The sequence below is a fragment of the Sceloporus occidentalis genome, unplaced genomic scaffold (genome assembly GCF_023333645.1).
Source record: "Sceloporus occidentalis isolate IW3139 unplaced genomic scaffold, rSceOcc1.0.p SCAF_6, whole genome shotgun sequence".
NCBI classification, from domain to species: domain Eukaryota; kingdom Metazoa; phylum Chordata; class Lepidosauria; order Squamata; family Phrynosomatidae; genus Sceloporus; species Sceloporus occidentalis.
The window spans coordinates 54,977,391-55,002,390 of record NW_028316986.1 but is presented as its reverse complement, the minus strand read 5'-3'; the positions used below and the strand labels follow the sequence as shown (position 1 = coordinate 55,002,390).

At 38.3% G+C, this 25,000-nt stretch overlaps 1 protein-coding gene across 4 annotated transcripts in view; it reads left to right on the top strand.

Annotated features, from left to right (window-relative positions):
* LTBP1 (latent transforming growth factor beta binding protein 1) overlaps positions 1 to 25,000 on the top strand; it is a 262,829-nt gene that overhangs the window by 182,211 nt on the left and 55,618 nt on the right. For 2 of the 4 annotated variants that reach the window (XM_089529704.1, XM_089529706.1), the window contains 7 exons: positions 5,939 to 6,034; positions 12,517 to 12,642; positions 13,962 to 14,087; positions 14,736 to 14,858; positions 19,895 to 20,014; positions 22,667 to 22,789; positions 23,719 to 23,841. In XM_089529704.1, the coding sequence (XP_089385830.1) occupies positions 5,939 to 6,034; positions 12,517 to 12,642; positions 13,962 to 14,087; positions 14,736 to 14,858; positions 19,895 to 20,014; positions 22,667 to 22,789; positions 23,719 to 23,841 (837 nt within the window). Of the gene's footprint in view, positions 1 to 5,935; positions 6,035 to 12,516; positions 12,643 to 13,961; positions 14,088 to 14,735; positions 14,859 to 19,894; positions 20,015 to 22,666; positions 22,790 to 23,718; positions 23,842 to 25,000 lie in introns of all 4 variants that reach the window. The other 2 variants (XM_089529702.1, XM_089529705.1) reach the window with 1 other exon arrangement.

Sequence of the window (25,000 nt, the reverse complement as noted above, 5' to 3'; positions counted from 1 at the left end):
TGTAACAAGAAATAGCCCGACAATTGTGTGGACAAATGCAGCCATAGTAAATGTTCAACATGCTGTGTTATCCAATTGGCTGTAATGAGTCTTAGCAAATCAAACTTTGTTTTGCAGTGCACCCACAATTTGTAGTTATTCTGTGTGAGTGTGTTAGTTCAATCGATGTATGATTAATGATCTATGTTAGAATCTTTGGATTCTATCAGAAATAAATTCTGAATTCTAAGAGGGATTCCTGCATCCAAGCATGCTTAAATTAGAAGTGCAAATGCAATATTAGGTCCTCTGCAAAGTATAGTGTGTGATATACCTGCTGTGCTACAATATATTTAAGAGATTTACCTTTTCATGATGAATTTCAATGAAAAGCATCTTTTCCCAAAGGTGGTGCTGAATTGGAGTAGGTGGGGATGGCAGACCATGCTAAATTACTCAGTTTAACATTGTAATCCCTCATGTTGCTGGTTCTTCTGCACCTTCAAGTGTTTACATCCTATGGTGACCCTACTTGGCAAGTTTTCTTCCAAGGTTTGCCCCTGTTATCTTCTCTGGTTGAGAGAATGCAACAGGGATTTGAACCTTGGTCTCCCAGAGTCCAAGATCAACACTTAAACAACTGCACAAGGCTGATTCCCTCATGTTGCTAATAACCTCTGAAACAACATTGTTTTCATTGCAAATCTTCCCCACACAGTTAGTTAAATTTACATTAAAATCATACAATCACCCATTTAATTAAACAAAAGAAATTAATTTCAATTGATAAATTAGAAGAATCTATAATAAAGCCTGGTCAACCTCAGCGTTTTCCCTGGAATTTCAACTATTATATTAACTTGCATCCACATGTTTTTAACACCTCCTTTAGTGGATGAAAACCCATGCAAATAAGGAATGTAACAATTCCTTGTCATATCTCTATTCCTTTCAGTTTTAGAATTTTGTTTTTAATTTGGAATTTAAAGTATAGTGTAATTTGCAATTCTGGGTTTTAAAAATAAAGGCTCAATTTTTTTATTCCTATTAAGTATTTCATACATGAATAATTCTTCTGAAGTCCCCTTGGTAATATCAATAAGGCCCAGTGCAGATGTAACACTCAGGATCATGCCACAGGGTCATCCACTTGCATTCAGTTATTTCTTCCCTTATGAATTCCTTCTCCTTTACGCAGTTAATGTTAGCTGGAGTGCATTGTTTAGTACCGACAAGTACACTAATGGTAACTGTGGTTGGCTCTTAGACCAGGGTTAGAATCAGAAATGCTAGCTATTTATTTATTTATTTATTTATTTATTTATTTATTTATTTATTTGGAGCACTGTATCTATCCCCTGCTCTTCAGCCACAAAGGGTCTCAGAGCTGCTTACAAATGGTTAATTAGGCGGTTCCCTGCCCTCAGGCTTACAATCTAAAAAGACATGACACAAAAGGAGAAGGGAATGGCAGCAGGAAAGGCGATCAGGTCCACCAGTTCTTCTCTTCCTCTGAGATTGGACCATGGCAGATGAACTGGAGGGAGGGCTCTCCTTCTTACTCTAGGAGCCCTGGTGGCACAGTGGTTAAATGCCTGTACTGCAGCCACTCACTCAAAATCATAAGGTTGCGAGTTCATGACCAGCAAAAGGGCTCAAGCTCGACTCAGGCTTGCATCCTTCCAAGGTCGCTAAAATGAGTACCCAGACTGTTGGGGGCAAATTAGCTTACAGTTGTAAACCACTTAGACACTGCTTAGGCGGTATGAAGAGGTATATAAATGAAGCTTGTTTTGTTTAGGCTAGGCCCTATGGAGCTGGGCCTCTCTCTCTCTCTCTCTCTCTCTCTCTCTCTCTCTCTCTCTCTCTCTCTCTCTCTCTCTCTGAGGCCATATGGAATCAGATGGACTGGAGGAGGGCTCTTCTTTGCAGGAGCTTATGACACGCACATTTAACTCGCCTGCACCCCAACAGGATGCAACCAGGACATGGGTTGCAGGTGGGAATTATCGCATGTAATTCGACACTGATTCTGCCGGCTAACTACCAGCCCGGCTGCATCCTAGCTCTCGGGTGTGTTTCGGAGGCCACTTTTCAAAGCCGGGAGCTTTCAGACCAGCCAATGGAGCTGGGCCTTTCTTTCTCCCTCTGAGGCCAGATGGAATCAATTCTTACTTCACTCAACTAATTAGCTAATGGGCTAGTTGAAACCATGGGTAGCTTTGAAGCTTAGATTAAAATCTGTCTGTTCTGTTAAAAGCTCATAATGGTTTGCTAACCATGTTTAGTGCTAATGCTACTGCCCTGTTACTGTATCATGTAGAGATACAGCAGTGATGGGGCAGTTAAACTAGGGAAGAAGAGGACATCCCATCCCTCTTTCTACTTCTTCCCCCATCTGTGGTGATAATTGTTGTCATGCCAGTATTCCTTTGAATATTATGGTGCTGTTGCCTAACATCAGGTCAGTTCATAATTAAACAACATCCATCCATGACTAGATTGCAAAAGGGAATGCTGTTCGGCTGGGCAGACGGTGGGCAGTGCCACCTGAAGCTGGCCCCAAAGTCATTCTTTTTCATCTTAATTTGGATTCCACTAATTCTGCAGTTTGATTGTTGTCTTGTCCTGGTTTTTTAGATTTGCTAGAATTTCCATTGTTAGTGTCTAAGGATATGGGTAGAGAAAGAATTGCCTTTTCCTACATATACCTGCCTATACATTGAGTTCATCGTTGGAATTTCTTCATCAGGTGTCCCTATCTTATGAGGCTGAGCAGGTTACAACTAATAAAAATGTATTTTCAATAGTTGCATCCTACATCCAGAATGGAAGGCAAACACCTTTCTGTTGTCTAAAAGCTTTTTAAAATGTTAACTGAAGTTGATTTTATCTGCTCCTGGGTTGTTATGTGCAGTAAAAAAAGATGCACATATTTGTGCACTTTCATTGATTTTGTTTTTAACAATTTGTAAGGCGATATTTCTGAACAGCATTATCTGTTTTTAAAAACTGATTCTATTCAAGGAAGGAGGAGAAATGTCTACTTGTAAGGTGGGAGGAGAGATGTTCATACCTCCATGTCACATTCCTGATCTCCTTATCATGGTTACCACTATGTTGTTTTGTCTGTTAATGTTATGTTTGTATCAGGCCTAAAAAAGGAAGTATCTGTAAAATAGTTCTGTTTCTAACAGGAGAACAACATAGTAAAAAAAAATAAAACAGTAGTTTAAAAATCAACAGTCAGTCTTTGCAACATTTTTAATCTTGGGACCTAACTGCTGTACAAAATAAGTCAGTTTGAGTCTCCCTTATCCAAAATGCTTAGGATCAGTGGATTTTGGATTTTGGAATGTTTTCAGTTTTGGAATACTTACATATCAGGGCCTTTCTCACTTTCAGTTGTGGGGAGGGGGCAGTTCTGTTCACCATGTTCTTCCACAGGCTGAAGTGAGTGCATGGAGAGGGGGAGATAGGCCAGACTTAAGCTCTCCTGGCTCTGTCTCTTGGCCAAGGCTCACAGGGAAAGTGCTGCTTTGGAGGAGTCACTGCACAACTATTACTGGTACTTCCCACTGGATGAGGAGGAGAAGCCAGCAACAGTGGCTGGGGACACAGTAGTAGAACCACTATACTGCTTCCCTTTCCCTGGTGTCACAGCTGCTTGTACATGTTTGTCTGCCCTGAATGCGATAGAGCCCATGAACCGCTGCTTGTGGGAGATGGACTCCTCCTTCCACTCATTTTGCCCTCAGGGAGCTAGTGTGGCTGTGGGGCTGCTCTCTTGTGCTCTCCTTCCAGATGAACACAACCAGCCACTTGGCAACTGCAGGATGAGCAAGGTTGGAGACGTTCACCAACAACTACTGCTGCTGAACCCTGTTCTAGACCTCACTTCACGTGGGTAGTGAAGGAACAGCACCCACTGCAGCCGCTGTTTGTGGAAGTTTGGCTGGAAACTTGTGATTTCCCTCCCTACCTCCACTGCTGCCCTGTCATATCAATGATCAAAAACATTGTGGATTTTGGAATATTTTGGATTTTAGAATTCTGCATAAGGAAGACTCAACCTGTATTGTGATACTGTTCTGGTTTGTATATACTAACATTACAATTCAGTATTTGTAATAGATCAAACAGTAGGAATGTTCCAAAGCCTGCCTATACAGTGGGCCCTTGGTATCCACTGGAGTTTGGTTCCGGGATCCCTTGTGGATATCAAAATCTTTTGATGTTCAAGCCCCATTAAACACAATAGCATAATAAAATGGTGTCCCACATATAAAATGGCAAAATCAAGGTTTGCTTCTTGGAATTTATATTTTTTTAAAAAAATATGTATTTTCAAGCTGTGGATGAAGAATCCATAGATATGCAAAGCCGATTGTATAACAACTGAATCACATAATTATTATTTATCTTGCACACTTTTCTGCTTCTTTTCATGGCATACAATGTGGAAAGGCATCTTCCTAATTAGCAGATTAGTTGGTATGTGTTTTTAATATGGAATTTATTAAAAACTTGGCATCCACTGGGGTTTGGTTCCAGGAGCCCCCTTGGATACCAAAATCTGTGGATGCTCAAGTCACAGTGGTGTAGTAAAATGGTGTTCCATTATATAAAATGGAAAAATCAAGATTTGCTTTTTGGAATTTAAAATACATATATTTTCAAGCAGAGCATAGTTGAATCCGTGGATGCAGAATCAGTGGATATGGAGGATCAGCTGTATTTTTTTCTACCCATAAAAGAATATTCCTGAAGCAAATAGAAAGAAGACAGGAAAAAATATATACTCTGAAGCAAAAGCTCCAATGTTCATGCAGTATGCTTGTGGAGCCCCATGAAGCTTTGGATTGTGGCCATAAATCATAAGCTGTCGAGAATTGATGATGAATCTACTAAACTCAATGGAGGTTGTGCAGCAGCTGTGTCTGGTTGATTATGCCCACAAATTTTATGAGTAGGAACAGGAAATATGGAGGTGTACATGCCTGAGAGTAAAGTGAATTGTAGGCTGAATTGAAATGGTGAATGACTTGGATGTCCTTAGGCCTATATTTCCATCTCTGAATTTGTTGGATACCTACTATGGGGCAAAAGAGACAGCCCCAAAGGAGCAGCTTGCCACTGCCCCTTTGAGTGCCGGTTCGGGGCTGAAGCAACCACAAATGCCCCAATCTGGCATTTTTCCACCCCCAAAAGAAGCAGCAAAATGCTGTTCCTTTTGGGAGCAGAAAAAGGGCACCTTTACTGCCACCACGGCACTTTTCGGTGCTCCTTTGGCATGCAGCGTCTGAACGCTGTGCCAAAGGAGTGCTGTAATGCCGCCCACTGTGTAGGGGGTTGACAGTGGCATGCAGTGTTTGCTGCCACAGCCCCACTCCACTCCATTGCTTGCCCTTTTGCCCACTCTGTTTAGCCTCTTAGGCACCCAAATACAAGTGGAAGATGAGAGGAATTATTAACATATTATTAGTTTGTGTTTTAAAATCTTCCAGTGATTCCTAGGCTGTGATACATGACTTTATTTGTCTGACAGTGCTCAAGATTTGTTTGATACCTACTTGAATAAAAAAGGTGTCAGTAAACCTTCAGAATAAAAAAAAGTGTTAGTAACCCTTCAGGACCCCTTCAGTGTTAATCTTTTCATGTTCTGTGTATATTGCATATTTAGGAAGACTTATAACATTTGAAAGGATTACACATAGTTTTGTAAACACATGTACTCATGCTTTGCCTAGAAATACAGCCAATAGTAATTTAAAAAGTTATGTCATTGCTTCAGTATTATAATTTTGGAAGGTTTTAGAAAGTATAGCATGTACCTGTTGGAAGCCTATTGTGTCAGGGCTTGACCACAGTTTTCCTTTGTTTATTAATTTAGTAAACCATGGATTTAAAAATGTTTTCCTCATACATAAATGGCTTTTCCTTTTCTTTCACACAGTAGTAGTTGAAAAAACCTCTCCTCCTGTGCCTGTTGAAGTTGGCCCAGACGTCTCTACTTCAAGTGCCAGTCAAGTAATAGCACCAACTCAAGTTACAGGTATGATGCATATTTTCCATCCAAAAACTGATGGAGGTACAGATGCATATATATTACCCCTCTAATTAATTGTTACTAGAGTATCAAAGGAGAAGAATTCAGCCACAGAACTCAAGGAGATGCTGAGCCAAAAATGTTCTGTTCAGGAAGAGAGAAGGATACATTGAGCAGTTTGAAATTTTTCTTCAGAATTTCTGAATATGTGATTGGGTATAGTTTTTAATTGACAAAGGCGATTACTGTATGAAGCTTTTAAACCATGATTAGCTGCAGAAAAAAGTGGCTTTAGTGATAGTAGCACACAACAACACCTCCAACCCATAGCTGCATTTAGGATGTCACTTTTCATTGACGGGAAAACCCTGTCAATGACCTCCCAATCACACTAGTCCCTACATGCGAAACATCACAGCTGGGCTAGTTGCAATATTGGCAGTCACATAAATTCTGATTGCCTTTATTTATTTTTCTATTTATTTTCTTTTTTAAAAAAAATCACTTGCAGTTGCAGAGCTCCAGAATTGCTTTAAAAAGTTAAAATAAATAAATAAAACACCTGAAATGCATACTGGGTGGCTCATAGGACAGAGAGGTGGGGTTAAGAAGGAGTCAGGAAAAGAAAAGTGCAGTTTTAATCAGCAAGTCTTAGTATATACAGAACAGCTTTAGCCTTACATTCTCTAGGTCATTGGTTCTCAAATTAAGTAAACAAAATTAGTTTGTCTCCTCTGTTCTTTCATAGTCCCAAGCAGACATAATGCCCTCATTCCAAAAAAAAAAAAAAACTGAGAAAGTGACCAGAAATGTGGTAATCTTTTTTTAACCATTTCTTTCATAATTCTAGAAGAAAATATTCCATAATCATTTTTTTCCAGAAAACAATGGGCCTGTAAAGACAGGACAAAATAAAGCTGTTTCAGGTCACTTTGGAGGTATGCTGTTTAAATGATGCATGCATCCGAAGAGTCAAGAAGCTGCACCAAAGCCACGCTCCTGTTCCAATGAGAACAGGCCCGTTGTTTTCTGGGGAAAAATGATTATGGAATATTTTCTTCTAGAATTATGAAAGAAATGGTTTCCAGGCCCTTCACATCTCTAGTTTCCTCATTTTGCATACTTATCTTTTAAGCATGAGCATACATCTTGATGGCTGCTCTCTAACTGTATAATTCTAGTTTCTCCAAAGTATTTTCTAGATGAAGTGTATCTTTTTCATATGGATATGGTTATAGTGGTTGAGAATGAGCTGAAGTTCCAGATTTTGCTAGATATTAGTTCCAAAAATTTCAAATTGCCTTTCGGATTTTATTACTTCAAGACATTGCCTGTACAGAGATGTGAAGCCAGGGGGCAAAAACGTTAATAAACAGATTGCTATAAAAGTAATAAATTCTGGTCTAGTCAGCAAAAAATGCCTAATAGGTAGGTATTAGAGGACTTTTGATCCCATTTAAGAGCAATTTACACCATTACATTTGTTGTTGTTGTTGTTGTTGTGTGCCTTCAAGTCATTTCCAATTTAGGGTGACTTTAAGAGGGACCCATCACAAGGTTTTCTGAGGCTAAGAGTGTGTGATTTGCTAAATGTCACCAAGTGGGTTTCCAGGGCTTTGCAGGGATTTCAATCCTGATCACTAGAGTCATAGTCCACTCAAACGACTATGCCACGCTGGCTCTCATTACATTTTAGTGGTACTCATTAATAGATATATGTTAAGGTATCCACAGTGCAAACTGTAACATTTTAGTGGTTAGGTATCCTGTATAACATATCGTCCTATTTATTTATTTATTTATTTATTCTGTTTTCTTTTTTGCAAATACAAGTGGGTTATGCTTTAGTTCACACATAATATTCCCAATAATTAACCATAATTAAGCAAACCAGGAGTGGACTTAAAGAATCACTCACATGTTCCTTCCATCACTTTCCCCCATTCCTTAATGGCGCAGATTTTCCACTTTCTGATTCTCACTGTCAACCACACTTTATAGCATTACAGTTTATATTTTATAGTTCAATGGTTGGAACTAGACTGTTTTTGTTGCTATTCTATTCCTGACTTCCTGTATTTGCCCTTAGCATTCATTGAATAATTGTCCTTATCACTGTAGCTCATCCTTTTACAGTGGGAGTTGAGGAGCAAGTATGGTCATCCTTCATCCCTCACTATTGGCTATGCTGTCTAGGAATGATGTTGGAGTCCAACAACATCAGAAGGACCACCTGTTTTACACTAACATAGATATTGTCTCAGTTTCAGTCATATTACAAATTTTACAAAGTCTTAGAACACTTTTATATTAATAGAATCTTCATAGAATCATAGAGCTGGAAGAGACCACAAGGGCCATCCAGTCCAACTCCCTGCCATGCAGGAAATCCAAATCAAAGCATCCCCAACAGATGGCCATCCAGCCTCTGCTTAAAGACCTCCAAAGAAGGAGACTCCACTACACTCCGAGGGAGTTTGTTCCACTGTCGAACAGCCCTTACTGTCAGGAAGTTCCTGCTAATGTTGAGGTGGAATCTCTTTTCCTGCAGCTTGGATTCATTGTTCCTTGTCCTGTTCTCTGGAGCAGCAGAAAACAAGCATGCTCCCTCCTCAATATGACATCCCTTCAAATTTTTAAATAGGGATATCATACCACCTCTTAATCTCCTTTTCTCCAGGCTAAACATCCCCAGCTCCCTAAGTCGTTCCTCATAGGGCATGGTTTCCAGACCCTTCACCATTTTAGTCGCCCTCCTTTGGACACGCTCCAGTTTCTCAAAATCCTTTTTGAATTGTGGTGCCCAGAACTGGACACAATATTCCAGGTGGGGCCTGACCAGAGCAGAATACAGTGGCACTATTACTTCTCTTGATCTGGACACTATACATTTATTGATGCAGCCTAAAATTGTATTGGCCTTTTTAGCTGCCGCATCGCACTGTTGACTCATGTTCAACTTGTGGTCTTCTTGGACTCCAAGATCCCTTACACATGTAGTCTCATTCAGCCAGGTGTCCCCCATCTTATATCTGTGCATTTTATTTTTCTTCCCTAAGTGCAGTACCTTACATTTCTCCGTGTTGAATTTCATTTTGTTAGCTTTAGCCCAGCTTTCAAGTCTATTCAGGCCATTTTGAATTTTGATCCTGTCCTCTGGAGTATTAGCTATTCCTCCTAATTTGGTGTCATCTGCAAATTTGATAAGTATGCTCCCAATTCTGTCATCCAGGTCATTGATAAAGATGTTGAATAACACTGGGCCCAGGACAGAGCCCTGTGGGACCCCACTGGTCACTTCTCTCCAGGATGAAAAGGTGCCATTGTTGAGCACCCTTTGGGTTCGGCTGGTCAACCAGTTACAAATCCATATAACAGTTATTTTGGCTAGCCCACATTTTACAAGCTTGTTTGCAAGAATGTCGTGGGAAACCTTGTCTTAAATGACTTAATTAGAATTACTTTTTTCATAATACATGCATATATTTTTATATCTTCTTTTTGTAATCATGATTTATGTCCAGTTGCTGCACTCAACTGGAATAGACCATTGAATCAATGAAAACAAGAATCCTCTATCATGGTCACATTACATAACTACATTACATAACTTTATGTAACACAGGTGCTAAGAAGCCTTGTTAGTGAATTGTGAAGGTGAATTGTGTGAGCCGCCTTGGGTCTTTCTGGGAGAAAGGCAGCATATAAATTAAATAAATAAATAACAGGACACCAGTCATAGTGCTCTGATGTGCATTGGGTTCTACTGATGCACATCAGCACTCCCTAGTAGGTGTTTTGATGCTCATTGGTACCAAAGCAGCCCTTTGCTGGATACAGATGTTACAAGACTGCCCAATTTTAATTCCTGAAAACGTAAGTCCACTTACAAAGATGTTAGTCTCCAGTAGAATTCCAGCCAAGATGTACATATGTGTTGATTTCCAATTCAAACTTTGATTCAATGTGTCTGTTTTGAATTAGGATTAGCAAATGATTTAAACTTTTATTACTGCATAGATGTTATGCTGACAATAATGTCTCTGTGTTGCTTATAGCTTATGTTACTGTTGGTAGTATTTCTCCATTTCTCTTTGTCTTTCATCTGAGAGTTTCTAAGAAATATATGGTAAATGATTTACAGTCCGGTTCAGCTCTATATTTAACAGTCACAAAACCATATATATATATATATATAGAGAGAGAGAGAGAGAGAGAGAGAGAGAGAGAGAGAGAGAGAGAGCTTTCCACTCTTTCAGAATTAGCTTGAAACACTTGTTTCTTATGACTGGCACGCAATTGGGAGCTATTCTTTCCCATGTGTCTGTAACATAGCAACGTATTAATGGCTCTCCTCCTGAGTATCTGTGAAAAAAGTTCTGATCCACCCTTTTCAATAGATCAAAGAATTGCAACATGGGTGATGTTATTTCTATATTCTCTTGGCTCTGGAACTTCCTTGCATTCTCTGACATCAATTTATCTTTGCAAAAGGGTTTTCTTAATTAAGTATTACCAGCTGTGTAGTTTGGAAAAAACTTACTGATATATTTCAACATATTTTTCAGTGTCTAAATTCCATTTTTATCTCTGTATATTTAAAAGTTATGTATTCGTGGAATCTTAACAACATCAGTCAGTATTACATTTATGGTTAATAAACAGTTGTTTAAAATGTACATACCATTTATAGGCTACACTTTAGCTGGCACTCTTAGCAATCTGCTTTTATCTATTTATATTCCTAAATATAATGTTATAATCCTGCCTCGATCTTTGGAGAGGCAGGAAATATAAATAAACTCTATTATTTTTATTTTTATTATTATTAATTAGATTTTCTCCAAAGGGGCATATATAAAAAAATCTCTCTTGAAAAGGAATTTCATAGTTCAAAAAGAGCATTGTTCCATGTTCCCACCAAAGTAATGTATTTTGATGGTAGAATATACACCATGGACTTGTTTGTCTTTAAGCAAACAATTGATTTCATAGAACTATTTTTAAGATAAATGAAAGAAATAATGCAAAATATTTGATATGTCAATAAAAGGGTAGCTGAAATAATGACTTCTGGATATTCCATAAGAGTTTGTGTTAGTGAAATATGTAATTGGGGATATAAGTCAGTACCCTTCAGCTGTCAGCTTTCATCAGCGAGGACAGAACATTTTGAGATGAAACAACTTTCCATACTAGATAAGTTCCAAAAGAAAATTTTAAGAAGCAGACAGTGTACAGAAAATTCAAATTGTAGAACTATCTATGCCCTTGGTAATGTGCCAAAATGCTGTAGTGCAAAAAATGAATGTGCATCTTGGCATTATCAGTAAGCATTGGACAGCATGTGGACAAAAAAACAACATCCTGTTTTTAAAATATTTTTCTTTGCTAAAATCTTCAGGTTTTTATATGCTACAGTTAGTACAGTTGATTTACTTAATTTTATTGTTTGCACTGGGCACAGAGCCCTGTTTATGATGTGGTTTAAAATAAAGAATGAATGGACCTGAACATATGTAAGAACATTCATCCATTTATTTATTTATTTATTTATTTATTTATTTAAAAGAAAACTAAGCAAAAGATGGGCCCCTGTATTAGCCCCAACATGCTGAGTGCTGGTGCAAACCCTAGTGAAAGGTCTGTGCATAATTAAAATAAAGAACAGTGGAAGAGCACTTTAGAGTAAATCTTCAGCCCATTCCAGCCCTTTCCATGGGAGTATTCTGTTTCAAGTTGGGCTGTGTGAATTAAATCCAAGATCCAATCCCTTGGTGAGAGTTTTACCCTGTTATTGCAGAGAGAGCCACCCATGCTTCTTGGAACATAGGCTGTTGCTGCACATAGGCTTCAATAAATGAGTCACACGATTGAGGCCCAATTTAGAAGTACTGCTCCCATATGAAAATGGGAGATTAAAAAACTGTACTATAAGCTGGAAAATACTATCTATGCCAGCTGAGTATCCTAGACCAGAAGGAAGTAATTTGGTGTGTGCTACTTAGATGTTTTAAGCATAAGACATCTAAGTAAAAAAAAAAAATCCAACCCACAAATGATAGAAAGGATGTCATGCAATGGCAGATATCATGGTGTGAATTGTCAGTTCTCTTTGGCAATTCCAGTAGCATGATGAGCATGTCAAACACTGCCAGAAGAAAATGGTATAAGCAGACATTCTGAAGAGCTTTAATAGACACAGTGTATTTTACAATGTGATGTGTGGCGACATTATGTTTATGTGTAAATAGGACAAAAGGGAAGGAAGGCCCTTTTAGGAAATCTTTCTGGATGTTTATATTCAGTGATTTCTGGTGTTGAAACGCTGCATTCAACTAACTTCTCAGCAGCAATCATTTGTAGAGCCACTGGACTGATATGCAAGCAGATTGAAGAGTTTTCTCTTTTTAAAAAAACCTGATAATAGTGGGGTTACTAAAACATGTTAAGTAGTTTGCTGTAAGTATGTGCATCTTTTTATTTAGAAATCAACGAATGCACTGTGAACCCAGATATCTGTGGAGCAGGCCATTGTGTTAACTTGCCTGTGGGATACACTTGCTTCTGCTATGATGGATACAAGCTTAATGATCAACAAACCAAATGTTCTGGTATGATCCATTTTCCATTCCTGCTTTCCTGTTGATAAACTGATCACTCTCTAAAATACCTGAAGATGTGTAAGCATCTGTAAAAACTGATTATAGTAGATATGAGTGACTCATTTACTTGTTATCTCTCAATTCTGATTAAAATATAATCTTAAAACAATAATATACATTAACCCATTTCTTCCTCATTCTAACAGCATCCTTTTTGGACAACGCATGACCCTACTCCTAGTTCTGGTGCCAGTAGTTTGGACGATGTATAATATTCTTAAAATGAATTTTAAAAACACCTCTTATTTCAGATTTTCTGGGAAGATCAGGAGCCCTCCTTTCCACAATGGGGCTGGTTTCTGCATAGGTGCCCCCACTGATCTGGCCAGTGTATGTCGCCAGTCACTCATTCTGAAGTCAGAATGAGATGTCAAGCCATGTGATAGTCACTGAGCACCTTCTTCTGAACACAGAAACTAGTGACCCACAGTGGTGACACATGTACCAGGTGGCTCAGCAGGACACCCATGCAGACAGCTGCCCCGATGTGGAAATGGAGGCTTGTGGAGCTGCAAGGCCAGGATACTCCTAACTGCCTCCAGAGTATCCAGCCCAGTTCAGACAAAGCCAAGGCAAACTGGTTTCGAGTAATCTATCTGTTCTGTCTACTAGTGCAGTAGTTAGAATGCATGAAGGCATTTGCAAGAAACAAAACAAAAGCTCAGTTTCTTCATACTGGGTACAGTAAAACTCTGAATAATAAATGAAGGAGCACTGTCACTTAACCTGATTTCCAAAAGGAACCAGAATCAGATTTTCTTTAATGTTCGGTGTCCCTATGCATAAATGTATAGGTTCCAATGTGAAGTCGAAGGCTTTCATGCCCAGTATCCGTAGGTTTTTTTAGGGTTTTTCGGGCTATGTGGCCATGTTCTAGAAGAGTTTCTTCTTGACGTTTCGCCAGCATCTGTGGCTGGCATCTTCAGAGAATGCTTGCCTGGAAAGAAGTTGGGTGTGTATATACTGTGTGAACCTGTGTGATACCTCACAAAAAACTATGTATAGGTTCCCTATAAAAGGCCACTACTTAGAAATATAATTCATTTCTTCTCCAAGGAAACTCAATACTTGAAACTGTAAGCCAATGTGTATGCTTTTTTAATCAAAATTTTATACTGAATCCTTACTGCTCACCACTAAGGAAACAAATACATGCTCACAGTGTCTGTCTTTCATTTTAGTGTCTTCTGATTCTCAGATGGAGTAAAGTGATGGTTATGACAGAGTATTGCTTTTTTGGTCTTCATACATTTTTATTTCTTTAACAGATATTAATGAATGTACTCAGACTCCGCATCTCTGCTCCCTTGGGCGTTGTGAAAATACAGAAGGAAGCTTCCTGTGCATTTGCCAGGCAGGGTTTATGGCCAATGAACAAGGAACAGACTGTGTTGGTAACTACTGTGCAGACTCTTAAAACTTAGGGCTAAAAGTTAAGATTATGATTTTAAAGTTGATTGATGCCAATAGTAGCCACTTACACTGGTTTATAGAAGCATTGGATTAGTACAAAATGCAAGCTGTTATATAGTGCAAGTCTTTAACCACAATTGACCACTATTTCAGAAAGGGTGTCATTTTTCACAATCACTAAAATTATTTATTCATGTGATTTAATTTTCTTCAAGTGTAATATTAATCTAAGACTAGGTACAATATGATAGCACATTTTCCATCCATGTGTCAGAATAATTTCTACAAATACAGTAATAGGACAGCACAGACTCAGAATCTCAGTTGGAAGGTGAGTGGCAAAATGGCAGTTGGAGATTGTAAGCAAGGAGGCTCATGAATTCAGCCATGGCAATTTCTGCAGATATCAAAGCATTAAAGACTGTTTGTACAGTATAGCGATGTTGTGGCTAAGAGCTATATAGTCTAGCTAATATCTTATGCTGTTTAGGCATGTAGCTTGCCCTTATGAGTAGGAATGGGGGAGTGGTCCAAAGAATTAATTTTCTATAAATACCGATTTTGTAAAACTACCTTATTTCCAGACTTTAGTTTGTATTGATTTGATATTGATAAATGTTGATTTCTAGATGTTGATGAATGTGCCAGACCTCATACCTGTGGAGAAGGCTTCTGTGTAAATACTATTGGCTCATACAGATGTGAATATTGTGACAGTGGATTCCGAATGAACAGGAGAGGCCAGTGTGAAGGTGAGTAAGAGAATTGCTTCACCATTCTTCCACAGCCAATTTTATTTGAAATCTCTTTGGAAAGATTTATCCAAGGAAATAGGATGGGGTACATTTCTTCCGGTTCAGAAGAAATGTACCCCACTCTTTCATTGAGCTATATTGTCTTTCAAAATCCTTACACAGGTGTAGTGTTTTACATTGTTAAATAGGGGTTTCTCTGCAGCACACATTAAGTATCAATGGGGTGCCTGCATTCTTAAATACCTTTTGTACATGCTTCAGCGAACAGAAGCCTAATTAAGACTCTGAAGTGCAAACACAAGTAGTTTATGTTTTGCTGCAAGAATTACTGATGTGCCTGAAATTAACATGACTTCAGCAGCATTTACTTATCCATGCCATTTATAGACAGGGATCTATATCATGTGTGCTGAACTGGCATTTGTGACATTCATAAACTAATGGGTTCAGTATTTGGAATTTATGGCCCTCAAGATGTTGGATAACATGTTCTGCCAGTAAGTGGTACAATTGTGACAATTACCTATAATTGTTACAGTTGGTTTTTTTAATGAGAGGAAGAAACAGAGGCACAAATAAATTGAATTAGACAGAATGCACCTTATAAAAGGAAATTGACTTAACCAGAAAAGAACAATGTGTGTGTATGATGCACTTAATTCTATCCCTTATCTATGAGGTACTTAAGGAGAATTGTGCAATCTTTAGTCCATAACTCGACTTTTGAGTTATATCTTATGGGTGGCAAACTGTCCTCTGTGCAAGAACAGGTGATGTGATCACCCATATTTTCCTCCTGTTCTTTGGCTGAGTGTATTCTTCTCCCTTGACAACCCATGCTGCAGCCGGAATAATTTCATCACTGTTTCCAATTCTCATTCTCCACCATATGTAATACTGGAAAAATGCAGTCTGAAGCATTAATTGCAGGATGCAGAATGTATTACAGTGCACCCGCATCATACGCGGGCGCATCATATGCGGCTTCCAGAATATTCTGGAAGCTGCGCTGGAAATAAGCTTTACGCGCCCCAGAAGACGTAATGGGGCCCACATGCCACACAGCACTACACAGCGTCGCGTGGCAGGCATGAGCCCCATTATAAGACTACATGTTTTTATCAGCCTAGCTGTTTTTAGGAGCCTAGCATACACTACCGTCTTAATTTGACTCCAGATTTTTCTGCACATCTTAGATGTGCTATTATAAACTCTATTCTTTAGGTAGGATTGAAGACGATGTGCAGATTAAATGTAGTGTGTAATCAGCCCCTTAGTCAAGTCATTTTATGACTTCGGCTGATACGCCAGCTGCGTCCCTACCTGGACCGGAAGGACCTTGAAACTGTAGTACATGCTCTGGTAACCTCTCGATTGGATTTCTGCAATGCGCTCTACATGGGGCAACCCTTGGACCAAACCCAGAAGCTACAGTTAGTGCAGAATATGGCAGCGAGATTGGTCGCTGGTTGTTCCAGGTCTGACCATATAACACCCATCTTGAAAGATCTTCATTGGCTACCTATTCACTTCCGGGCTCAATACAAGGTGTTGGTAATGACCTATAAAGCCCTAAATGGCTTGGGCCCAGGATACTTGGAGGACCGCCTCTCCCCATATTATCCGCCCCGCACACTCAGATCAACAGGGATGAAATTGTTGGAGGTCCCAGCGACACACTATGTCAGGACCTCACAGAGGGCATTCTCTATCGTGGCCCCCAGATCTTGGAATAGTCTCCCAGATGAGCTCCACTCCACCACATCTTTAGCTCTTTTTTAAAAGAACCTGAAGATGTATTTCTTTTCCCAAGCCTTCCCACCGTGAAAAATCATTTTTTCCCTTACCCCTCTTCATTGATGATCCAGGAATGTATATATCGACTTCCCCTTCTATCTGGCCCTTTTGTTGTTAGTATCACTGTGTTGTTTTAAATGCTGTTTTTAATTGATTTTATTGGAATGTTTTTATATATAATTGTTTGCTGCTTTGATCAAAATTTTGGAAAAGCGGGTTACAAATAAACTATATTATTATTATTATACTTTCTATAGAAAGCTGGATAGAGATAATAAGGACTAACTGAACTTGCGAATTGTTCTTCATTTCTGCTCAGGTGTGCACTAGCAAAGCAGATAGAGATAGTCACCTGTTTTGATAACAGCAACTTAACAGTAATGGAATAATAAGAATTTTTATGTATTTTCTGTACATTGTTTGCCACAGGAAACTCACTTTGTTATTTCAGATGCTTCACAGTGAAAACCAAAACAAGGGGAAGCTTGCATTCATAAGAATAGATTTGTAAGAATTTATAATCAAATTTGTTTAATTTTCCCAGGTAACTTAATTAGTTTATTAAAACATAGAATCATAGTTGGAAAAGACCACAAGAACCATCCAGTCCAACCCCCTGCCATTCTGGAATATACAATCAACACCTAATAGATGGCCATCCAGCCTCTGTTTAAAATCCTCCCAAGAAGACATCTCCACCACATGATGAGGGAGTGCATTTCACTGTCAAATAGCAATTACCATCAAGAAATTCTTCCTAATGTTTGGATGGAATCTTTTTTCCTGTAACTTGAATCCATTGCTCCGTATCCTGGAGTAGCAGAAAACAAACTTCCTCCATACTCAATAAGACATCACTTAAAGCAAATCTGTATTTTACTAGGTTTGTTAAATCTTAAATTTTAAGGATCTCTTAAAAGATAAAATTTCAATATTCTCCTTTGTTTCTATACTAAATTTTAAATGGATTGGCTCAAGATAATTTTAAGTGTTTATATTTTAACTTCAGCTGTAAATTTGTTTGCCCAGTGGGCCATACTTCTATATACTTGTAATCAAGGCCTTCAGTTACATGATCAGGATAATCTGTAAATCTAAATCAAAAATATATCTAAACTTCAGTTTAAATAAATTAGACATTTATTAATTTACTGACTTACATTACTCGGTATACTATGTGACAACACAAAACTTTCCTTGTATATCCTAAATGCTATTATGATATTGGCCTTTTTTCCCCATTTATTTTCTATTTGTTCTAAACTAAGGCCCAGTACAGACTGCCATTTTGCAGCAGCCTGGGGCCGAAATTAGGACTCGGGAGAGCGGAGTGTCCCCATGCTCCGTGCTCTCCCAGCACCATTTTTGCACGTGCGTGTTGACATGCTGCATATGCTGATGATATGCCTTGTGTGCCGTGTCCAAATGGTGGGACTAGGGTTGCCATAAGGCAGGACCTCCAAACCGGGACAAATGTAGGACAAATGTAGGGCCACATTTTCAAATGTAGGACACATTTTTTTAAAAAAATGGAGGACACATTAAAAAATTGATAATTTTTTTAAAATGTTAATATAAATGCATGTTTCTTAGGCATGCTCAAAATGGAGGACATTTTGGCATTATTCCTAGACAGAAGGCTGAAATGTACTTCTCTTTCTGGCCAAACACCCCCCCCCCCAATTCTACAAGAACATTTCCCACTCCCAAGCAGGCATAGCATTTGCAAGATCACAGGCAGTCCCTTGTGCCACTGCAAACTACATTTCCCACTCCCAAGCCTTCTTAGCAATTCCCCCTTCCTCCTTTTCCTTGCCCCCTCCAACCCTAGGTGGGACGCACAAGACACACCTAAATAATAAAAATGAGTAGAAACTCTCTTATGCTACAAAAGTGATGGGAAATTTTTTGACAATCTCAACAAACATAATCATTTCAGTCCACTTGAAACTCCATGTGAGAGGATATGCAACTTGAAAATTCTTATGGGACACTTCAGAGAGATAAAGTGTACACATAAAAGTAAATACATTTTGAAATGCAAACAGCTAAAAAATAACACAGTTGAAAAATATACACACAGTGCTTTAGTCAATGAGAAAAAAATGCAAAGATTGAGTAAATAAATTCACATAGTAAGAAAATAGAGATTAAAATGCAGATGAATGTTAATGCAGGAAGATATTTTTTTCTTGTGACTCAGTATGAAACAAGGTTAAGTAAAAATGCAGGTTGGACTTGTAGAGACAGAGCAAAATTGAGGCAGAGATAGTTTCACATCGCTGCATTGCAAAAGGAATTAAATCCCTCATTAAGTTGTAATCATAATATAATTTAGTTAAACATAACTGCATAACTGTTGAACTGTTGATCATAAAGAAAACAAAAATAATGACTATGGAGAATTTAGTTAAATTCAACCTAGACAATTAAGAAATAGAATTAGTAAAGAGTTATCATACCTTGGATCAAACATAGGAATGTGGTTTGCAGCCAGGAAATCAGAAGATTAAGAATGGGGAGAGCAGCTATGAAAGAACTAGAAAATATCCTAAAATGCAAAGATACACAACTGAGCACAAACATTAGAATCATATAAGCCATTGCATTCCCTATTACCATGTATTGATGTGAGAGCTGGATAGTTAAGAAAGAAGATAGGAAGATAATCAATTCATTGGAGACGTGATGCTGGAGAAGAGTTCTGTGTATCCTGTGGGCAGCTGAAAAGACAAATGGATCCTAGAGCAGATCAAGCCAGAAATCCCCTTGGGAGCCAAGATGACAAAACTGAGGCTGTCATACTTCAGACATTTGTTTGTCTTTTCAGCTGTCCACAGGATCTCAGCACTCTTCTCCCTCCACCTTTCCCAGCATTATTTTTTTTCACAGAAATGTGCCTTCTCCCTTGCTGGGAAAGGTGGAGGGAAGTAGGAAGAGAGGAAGGACGCATGGACTCTACTAAAGAAGTCACAGGTACGACTTTGCAGGAACTAAGAGCAGTTGGGGATAGGTACTCTTGCAGATGTCTCATCAACAGGGTCGCCATGAGTCGAGAACAGTTCAATACGTGAGCTGTTAACAACAAAAAATTTAGTTGTTCCTTCTTTATTGCAAGAAGGAATTAATTACAGTTAATTCAGTTTTGGTAACTAGTTTTTCCTGTCTTTGATTAAGATTAATTTATTTCTTTTTAGTTACAGAAAGCTTATCTTTTCTTAACTTTGTTTTTAAAGATATTGATGAATGCTCAATTCCACATACTTGTCCTGATGCAGAATGTGTTAATACTCTGGGTTCTTACCAGTGTGTCCCATGCAGAGATGGATTCAGAGGCTGGAATGGACAATGTCATGGTAAATGTTTTATTGTAAATATTTTGTGTTCCAATTATTGTTACATTTACATTTTCTTCCCTGAAGACCTCAAGATGTGATTGAAATGATGAAGGAAATAGATGGACTAGGTACCACTGAAGTCAGTGTGAAAAGTTAGTTGTGATTTAAATCCCACTGATTTTTATTTAATGAATAATCCAATTATATCCTGCTTGATGTGTGACACACACACTAGGTGTCTGATATATACAGTAATAGAAAAGTGTGACCTATCTAGAAAAGGTAGCTGTGTGTGTGTGCGCGCACACGCACATGTGTTGTACTACAGCTACTAGAATTCCCTAGGCAGCAAGGAATAATAGAGTGGGAAGAAACCACAGGGACCATGCAAGAACATTGTGACTGCTCCTCAGTTTGGGACTAGATTTTACAGGTATGTGTGGCTCCAAACACGTGTGGCTCTCCACCAAACACGACAAGATGCCATGGCCCAGCAAAATATGTGACATGACATAGTGGGTTCTACATTTGTCTGCCTCCGTTCTACTTTACATTCATCAAGTTACTCATTTGTTTTGCTGTACTTCACTGTGTTAAGGAGGAATAGACATAGGGTGACTGCTTTTGGCATTAGTGAAAAACAAAAACAAAACATAGAGTTTTGACATCAGAATGCTAAACTGAAATCAGTGTATAATTTCTTCTACTATGAAAGAAGCATATGAAAGCCTTCTATTCCTGTCTGCACCTCATATTTCCCTTCAGGCTTTACATAGCTCAATCCTAGGATTATACATCAGAGGGGAAAAACAATACTATATTCCCAGGGCTTGGCCCTGCTGTACTAGTCTGCTTACATAAGACAACATAAGATAGTTGTTAAAATGTAGTTTATTGTCTTGTAAGCGGGAGGGGGAAAATCTAATTTAATGGCTTCAACTATTATACTGTATACATTGTTTTCCTAAAATGTACATAACTGAATAGTTTAAGGAAAGCAGTATTTTTCTGAAGATGTTAATTTTTCTTGGAGGGGGAAATCCAACTAAAAGAAATGATATTTTCCTGTGTTGTCTGGAATCCTAGTGTTTGGCTTTTTGGTGTCTGGGCTAGAATTTTTTCATTTTTTATTTTATTTTGCTTATATTGGCTCTGTACTCTTGGCATGTTACCCTAAGGAGTCTGCTTTCAATGTTCAAAGGAGAAGGGACATTTTAAAATGACAGGCAAAGCAGATAGGTATGTCTTTATAAAGTCTTTCATTGTGCTGCTCCTGCTGGCAAATCCAGGAAGGCTTACTCAGCATTTCCTATGATTTTAAGCAGACATATTTCCATTATCTGTTCACCCTCCCACCTATCAACTTACATTCCTGCTTTATAAAAGCTGACTCCTCTACTAGCTTTGTTTTTGTAGATAATAACTGAAATGTCTGGACTGCTGATTGTAAAACCTTCGAAAGTTTTGCACAAGTGCAAAACCATAAAAGATCTTGCTTTGCACAGTGGAAATTTTATATCAAGTGCAACTTTATGTCTTTGCCACTGGCCTTTCCTCTAAAACTCCTATGGCTGATGTGCATGCCACTACCCCACAGGCACAAATGGTCTGCTTTTCCCCCCTTCAGACCCATTTCCAGCATAACATTTCTAGTAGAATCAGATGTGGGGATGCACAAATAAGACAATGAACACTAAAAGATTTGGATCCAAACTATATAAAAGACTATGGCCTGTTACAGACTGCCAAAATAAAGCGGCTTTGGGTCTCTTTGGAGGTATGCTATTTAAATGATGCATAGGTCCTAAGAGTCCGGAGGTCGCGCCAAAGCCACACTCCATTCCTAAGCACTGGAGTGCAGCTTTGGTGCAGCTTCCGGATTCTTAGGATGCATGCATCATTTAAACAGCATACCTCCAAAGAGACCCGAAGCAGCTTTATTTTGGCAGTCTGTAACAGGCCTATGAATTCCTTCACACTATATAAAGTGGTATGATTCTGTTTTAAAGGGTCAGGTTCCATTTTATAGAATTCTAGGATTCAGAGTATGGGAGAAATATATTCAGCATCTTCAACCTCTCAGAGCTCTAGTGAAGCACTAGAGGTTGAAGATGCTGAATTTCCCAATATGAGCCTGTCCAAGTTTTTAAATCTTCAGAGGAAGTCTTTCTCTTAGTTCTACCAGCTTCACAGACACATTTAGTGAGGACACAGGAAACAGACTATGCTGTGGAATTTTCTCCCTTATGAGGCTATAGTGGCCTTATTTCTGCCTCCTCCTCCTTCTTCTTCTTCTTCTTCTTCTTCTTCTTCTTGTTTGTTTGTTTACCCAGACTGTTTATTGTTAACTCATCTTTGCATAAAGTCTTTTCATTATTCATTATTATGCTTTAACTATTTTTTTAACATTGTTACATATTAATGTTTTTGATAATGTTTATTTAATTGTTTTTAAACATTGTATTATACCTTCTTTTAACTGGATTCTGCTTTTAAATTAACTTGTAAACTACTTTGGGTCCTGTTTTGGGGGAAAGATGGAACATCAGTATAGCTTAATAAATAAATGGGTCAATGGAAAGGTGCCCAAAGGAGAGTTAATAAAGCTTTGTTGGGAGATACTTCAGAAAGGAACAAGCAGTGGTTTAAATACATTCTCTGTATTCACAGATATAAATGAATGCCAGTATAGCAGTCTGTGCACAAATGGCCAGTGTGAAAATCTTGAGGGATCCTTCAGATGTCTTTGTAGCCAAGGTTATCAGCTTTCCTCAGCAGGAGCCCAATGTGAAGGTGGGAGTATGCATGAGACCTTTATTCTTTAAATAATATGTGTAATGTTTGCCAGGAGGGAAAGGATTATCTATGAATTGTGGGTATTTGCAGCCTATTATTCCTCACCCAAGCTGTTGCCACACTACAGAACTAATGCAGCATGCCAGCATTTTGACTGTCATGGCTCCATCCTATGGTGTCCTGGGATTTGTAGTTTGCTGTGGCTCCAGAGCTCTATGATAGAGAAGGCTAAATATTTCACAAAACTACAAATCCCAGAATTCCATATCATTGAGGCATAGCTGTTAAAACGATGTCAAGCTGCATTAATTCTGAAATATAGGTGCAGCTCCACATGGCAATCTGTCATCAACAGCCCTGGAAGTTTTGCAGTCTCAAGGCCATGGTTTCCTTGACTGAGTCTATGCATCTGCAGTGTGACCTTTCCAAGCATTGTCGTCTTTTCTAAGGAGTCATGTCTTCTCATGATATGACAGTTTCTTTCCACATTTCAAATGGGTTGACTTTCTTCTTAGCAGCTTTCTTCTCCTACCCCTTCAAAAAAGCAAATGTGCTGTGGTGCAGATATATATGCTTCAACACATGTCCATAGCTGTGCTCTTCTGCTTCTTGGTGTGGTGAAGTTTTTAGAAAAATGCCCAAGGTCACTTTCCAAGGAAAAATCCTTTCATGTAGCTTTTCCAAAACACAAACAACAACAACAACAAAACCTCGCCCTTAGAAGTGTCTGAAAAGCCCTCAGAGATAATAAAAAAAAAAAAGCAGCAGAGTGCAAACTAGTGAAATTTAGCCATTTTATGATGAGCATAGATACGCTTGGGGAAGTAATTGATTAACTTCCAAAATCAAGCAAGATTAGATGCACTCAAGGTGGTATGGTATGTTAATAGACAAGGACAGGGTAAACATATACTATTCATTTGCAGATGTCGATGAATGCCAAGAGCAGCAACTTTGCATAAATGGCCAGTGCAGAAACATAGCAGGTTCTTATAGATGCATTTGTCCCCAAGGCTACCAATTGTCAACTACAAGAGACCACTGTGAAGGTAAAAGTGTGATTTCTACCATTAACATTTTCCAAGAAGAATTTGATCAAATGCTGTTCAAACTCAGTTTTACACTCTGCTAATGATACATTTCCTAATTCTGTTGGACATATCTGAGGTACATGTGTGTGTTTCTAATTATCAACATGAAAAATGTTCAGACAATACATTCTAAAATAAATAATAAAAAGTAATTTATTGTGCAATATTTTGTGAAAAATTATTGGCCCAGTTCATCAGTTCAGGACTAATTCTTTTATTCCAAATACCAAATAAATGTGTTAATTGAAAATGTGCCTCATTTTCCAGAATTTCAACTTGTGGATAAATGTCAAGCATTTTATTTGCCAGCATACTATAATTAACGCCTCAAATTTTTATATTGCTATACTTTTATGCTAAGATTTTTTTAATATAATGCTGTACTGTTTAGCAGACAAAATAGATATGTAGCACTCCTTTCATTCCTTATTATTTTAAATAATCCAATAACAAATCAGCAAGATCACAAGGGACCTCCACCTATATTACATTTTTAGTAATAACCAACCCCTTATTCCAAAATGCAATAATTTCAGATGATTTCCACTGGGTATGTATTACATGCTCACCAGCATAAACGATAAAGGAAAGGAAAAATACATGTAATACCAAAGAACTTAGAAATTCCAGGAGGCATAACTGTTTGTGTTCAACCTAAAAGCTGGATGGATGAGAGAGTAGAAGGGGGCCAGTGATTCCAGGAGAGATTATAATCTTGCCTTTCATCAGGGGATGGGTGCTTTTTTTGTTTAAGAGTGAGAGTACAGTATTTACATTGACCCATGGATAAGTCGACTCAGGTTTTTTTTGGGGGGAGGGGGATTTACTAACATTTCTAGATTTATACATGATAGACAGCAACTGTATATACTGTATACTGTATATACATTACCTTCCTTTCCCAAGATATATTCTATTCCCATCTATAAGACAGACTTTACTATTACATTGTCCAATTTATATGCAAAGGGATCTTGTAGCACCTTTGAGACTAATTGAGCAAAAGAAGTTGTAGATAAACATTTGTAGACTTGAGACTTTTATCACATGCAGCTTTTAAACTGCTATTGAAGTTGAAAAATAGCACCTTAGGCTATACTTATTGCATGCCATCTCA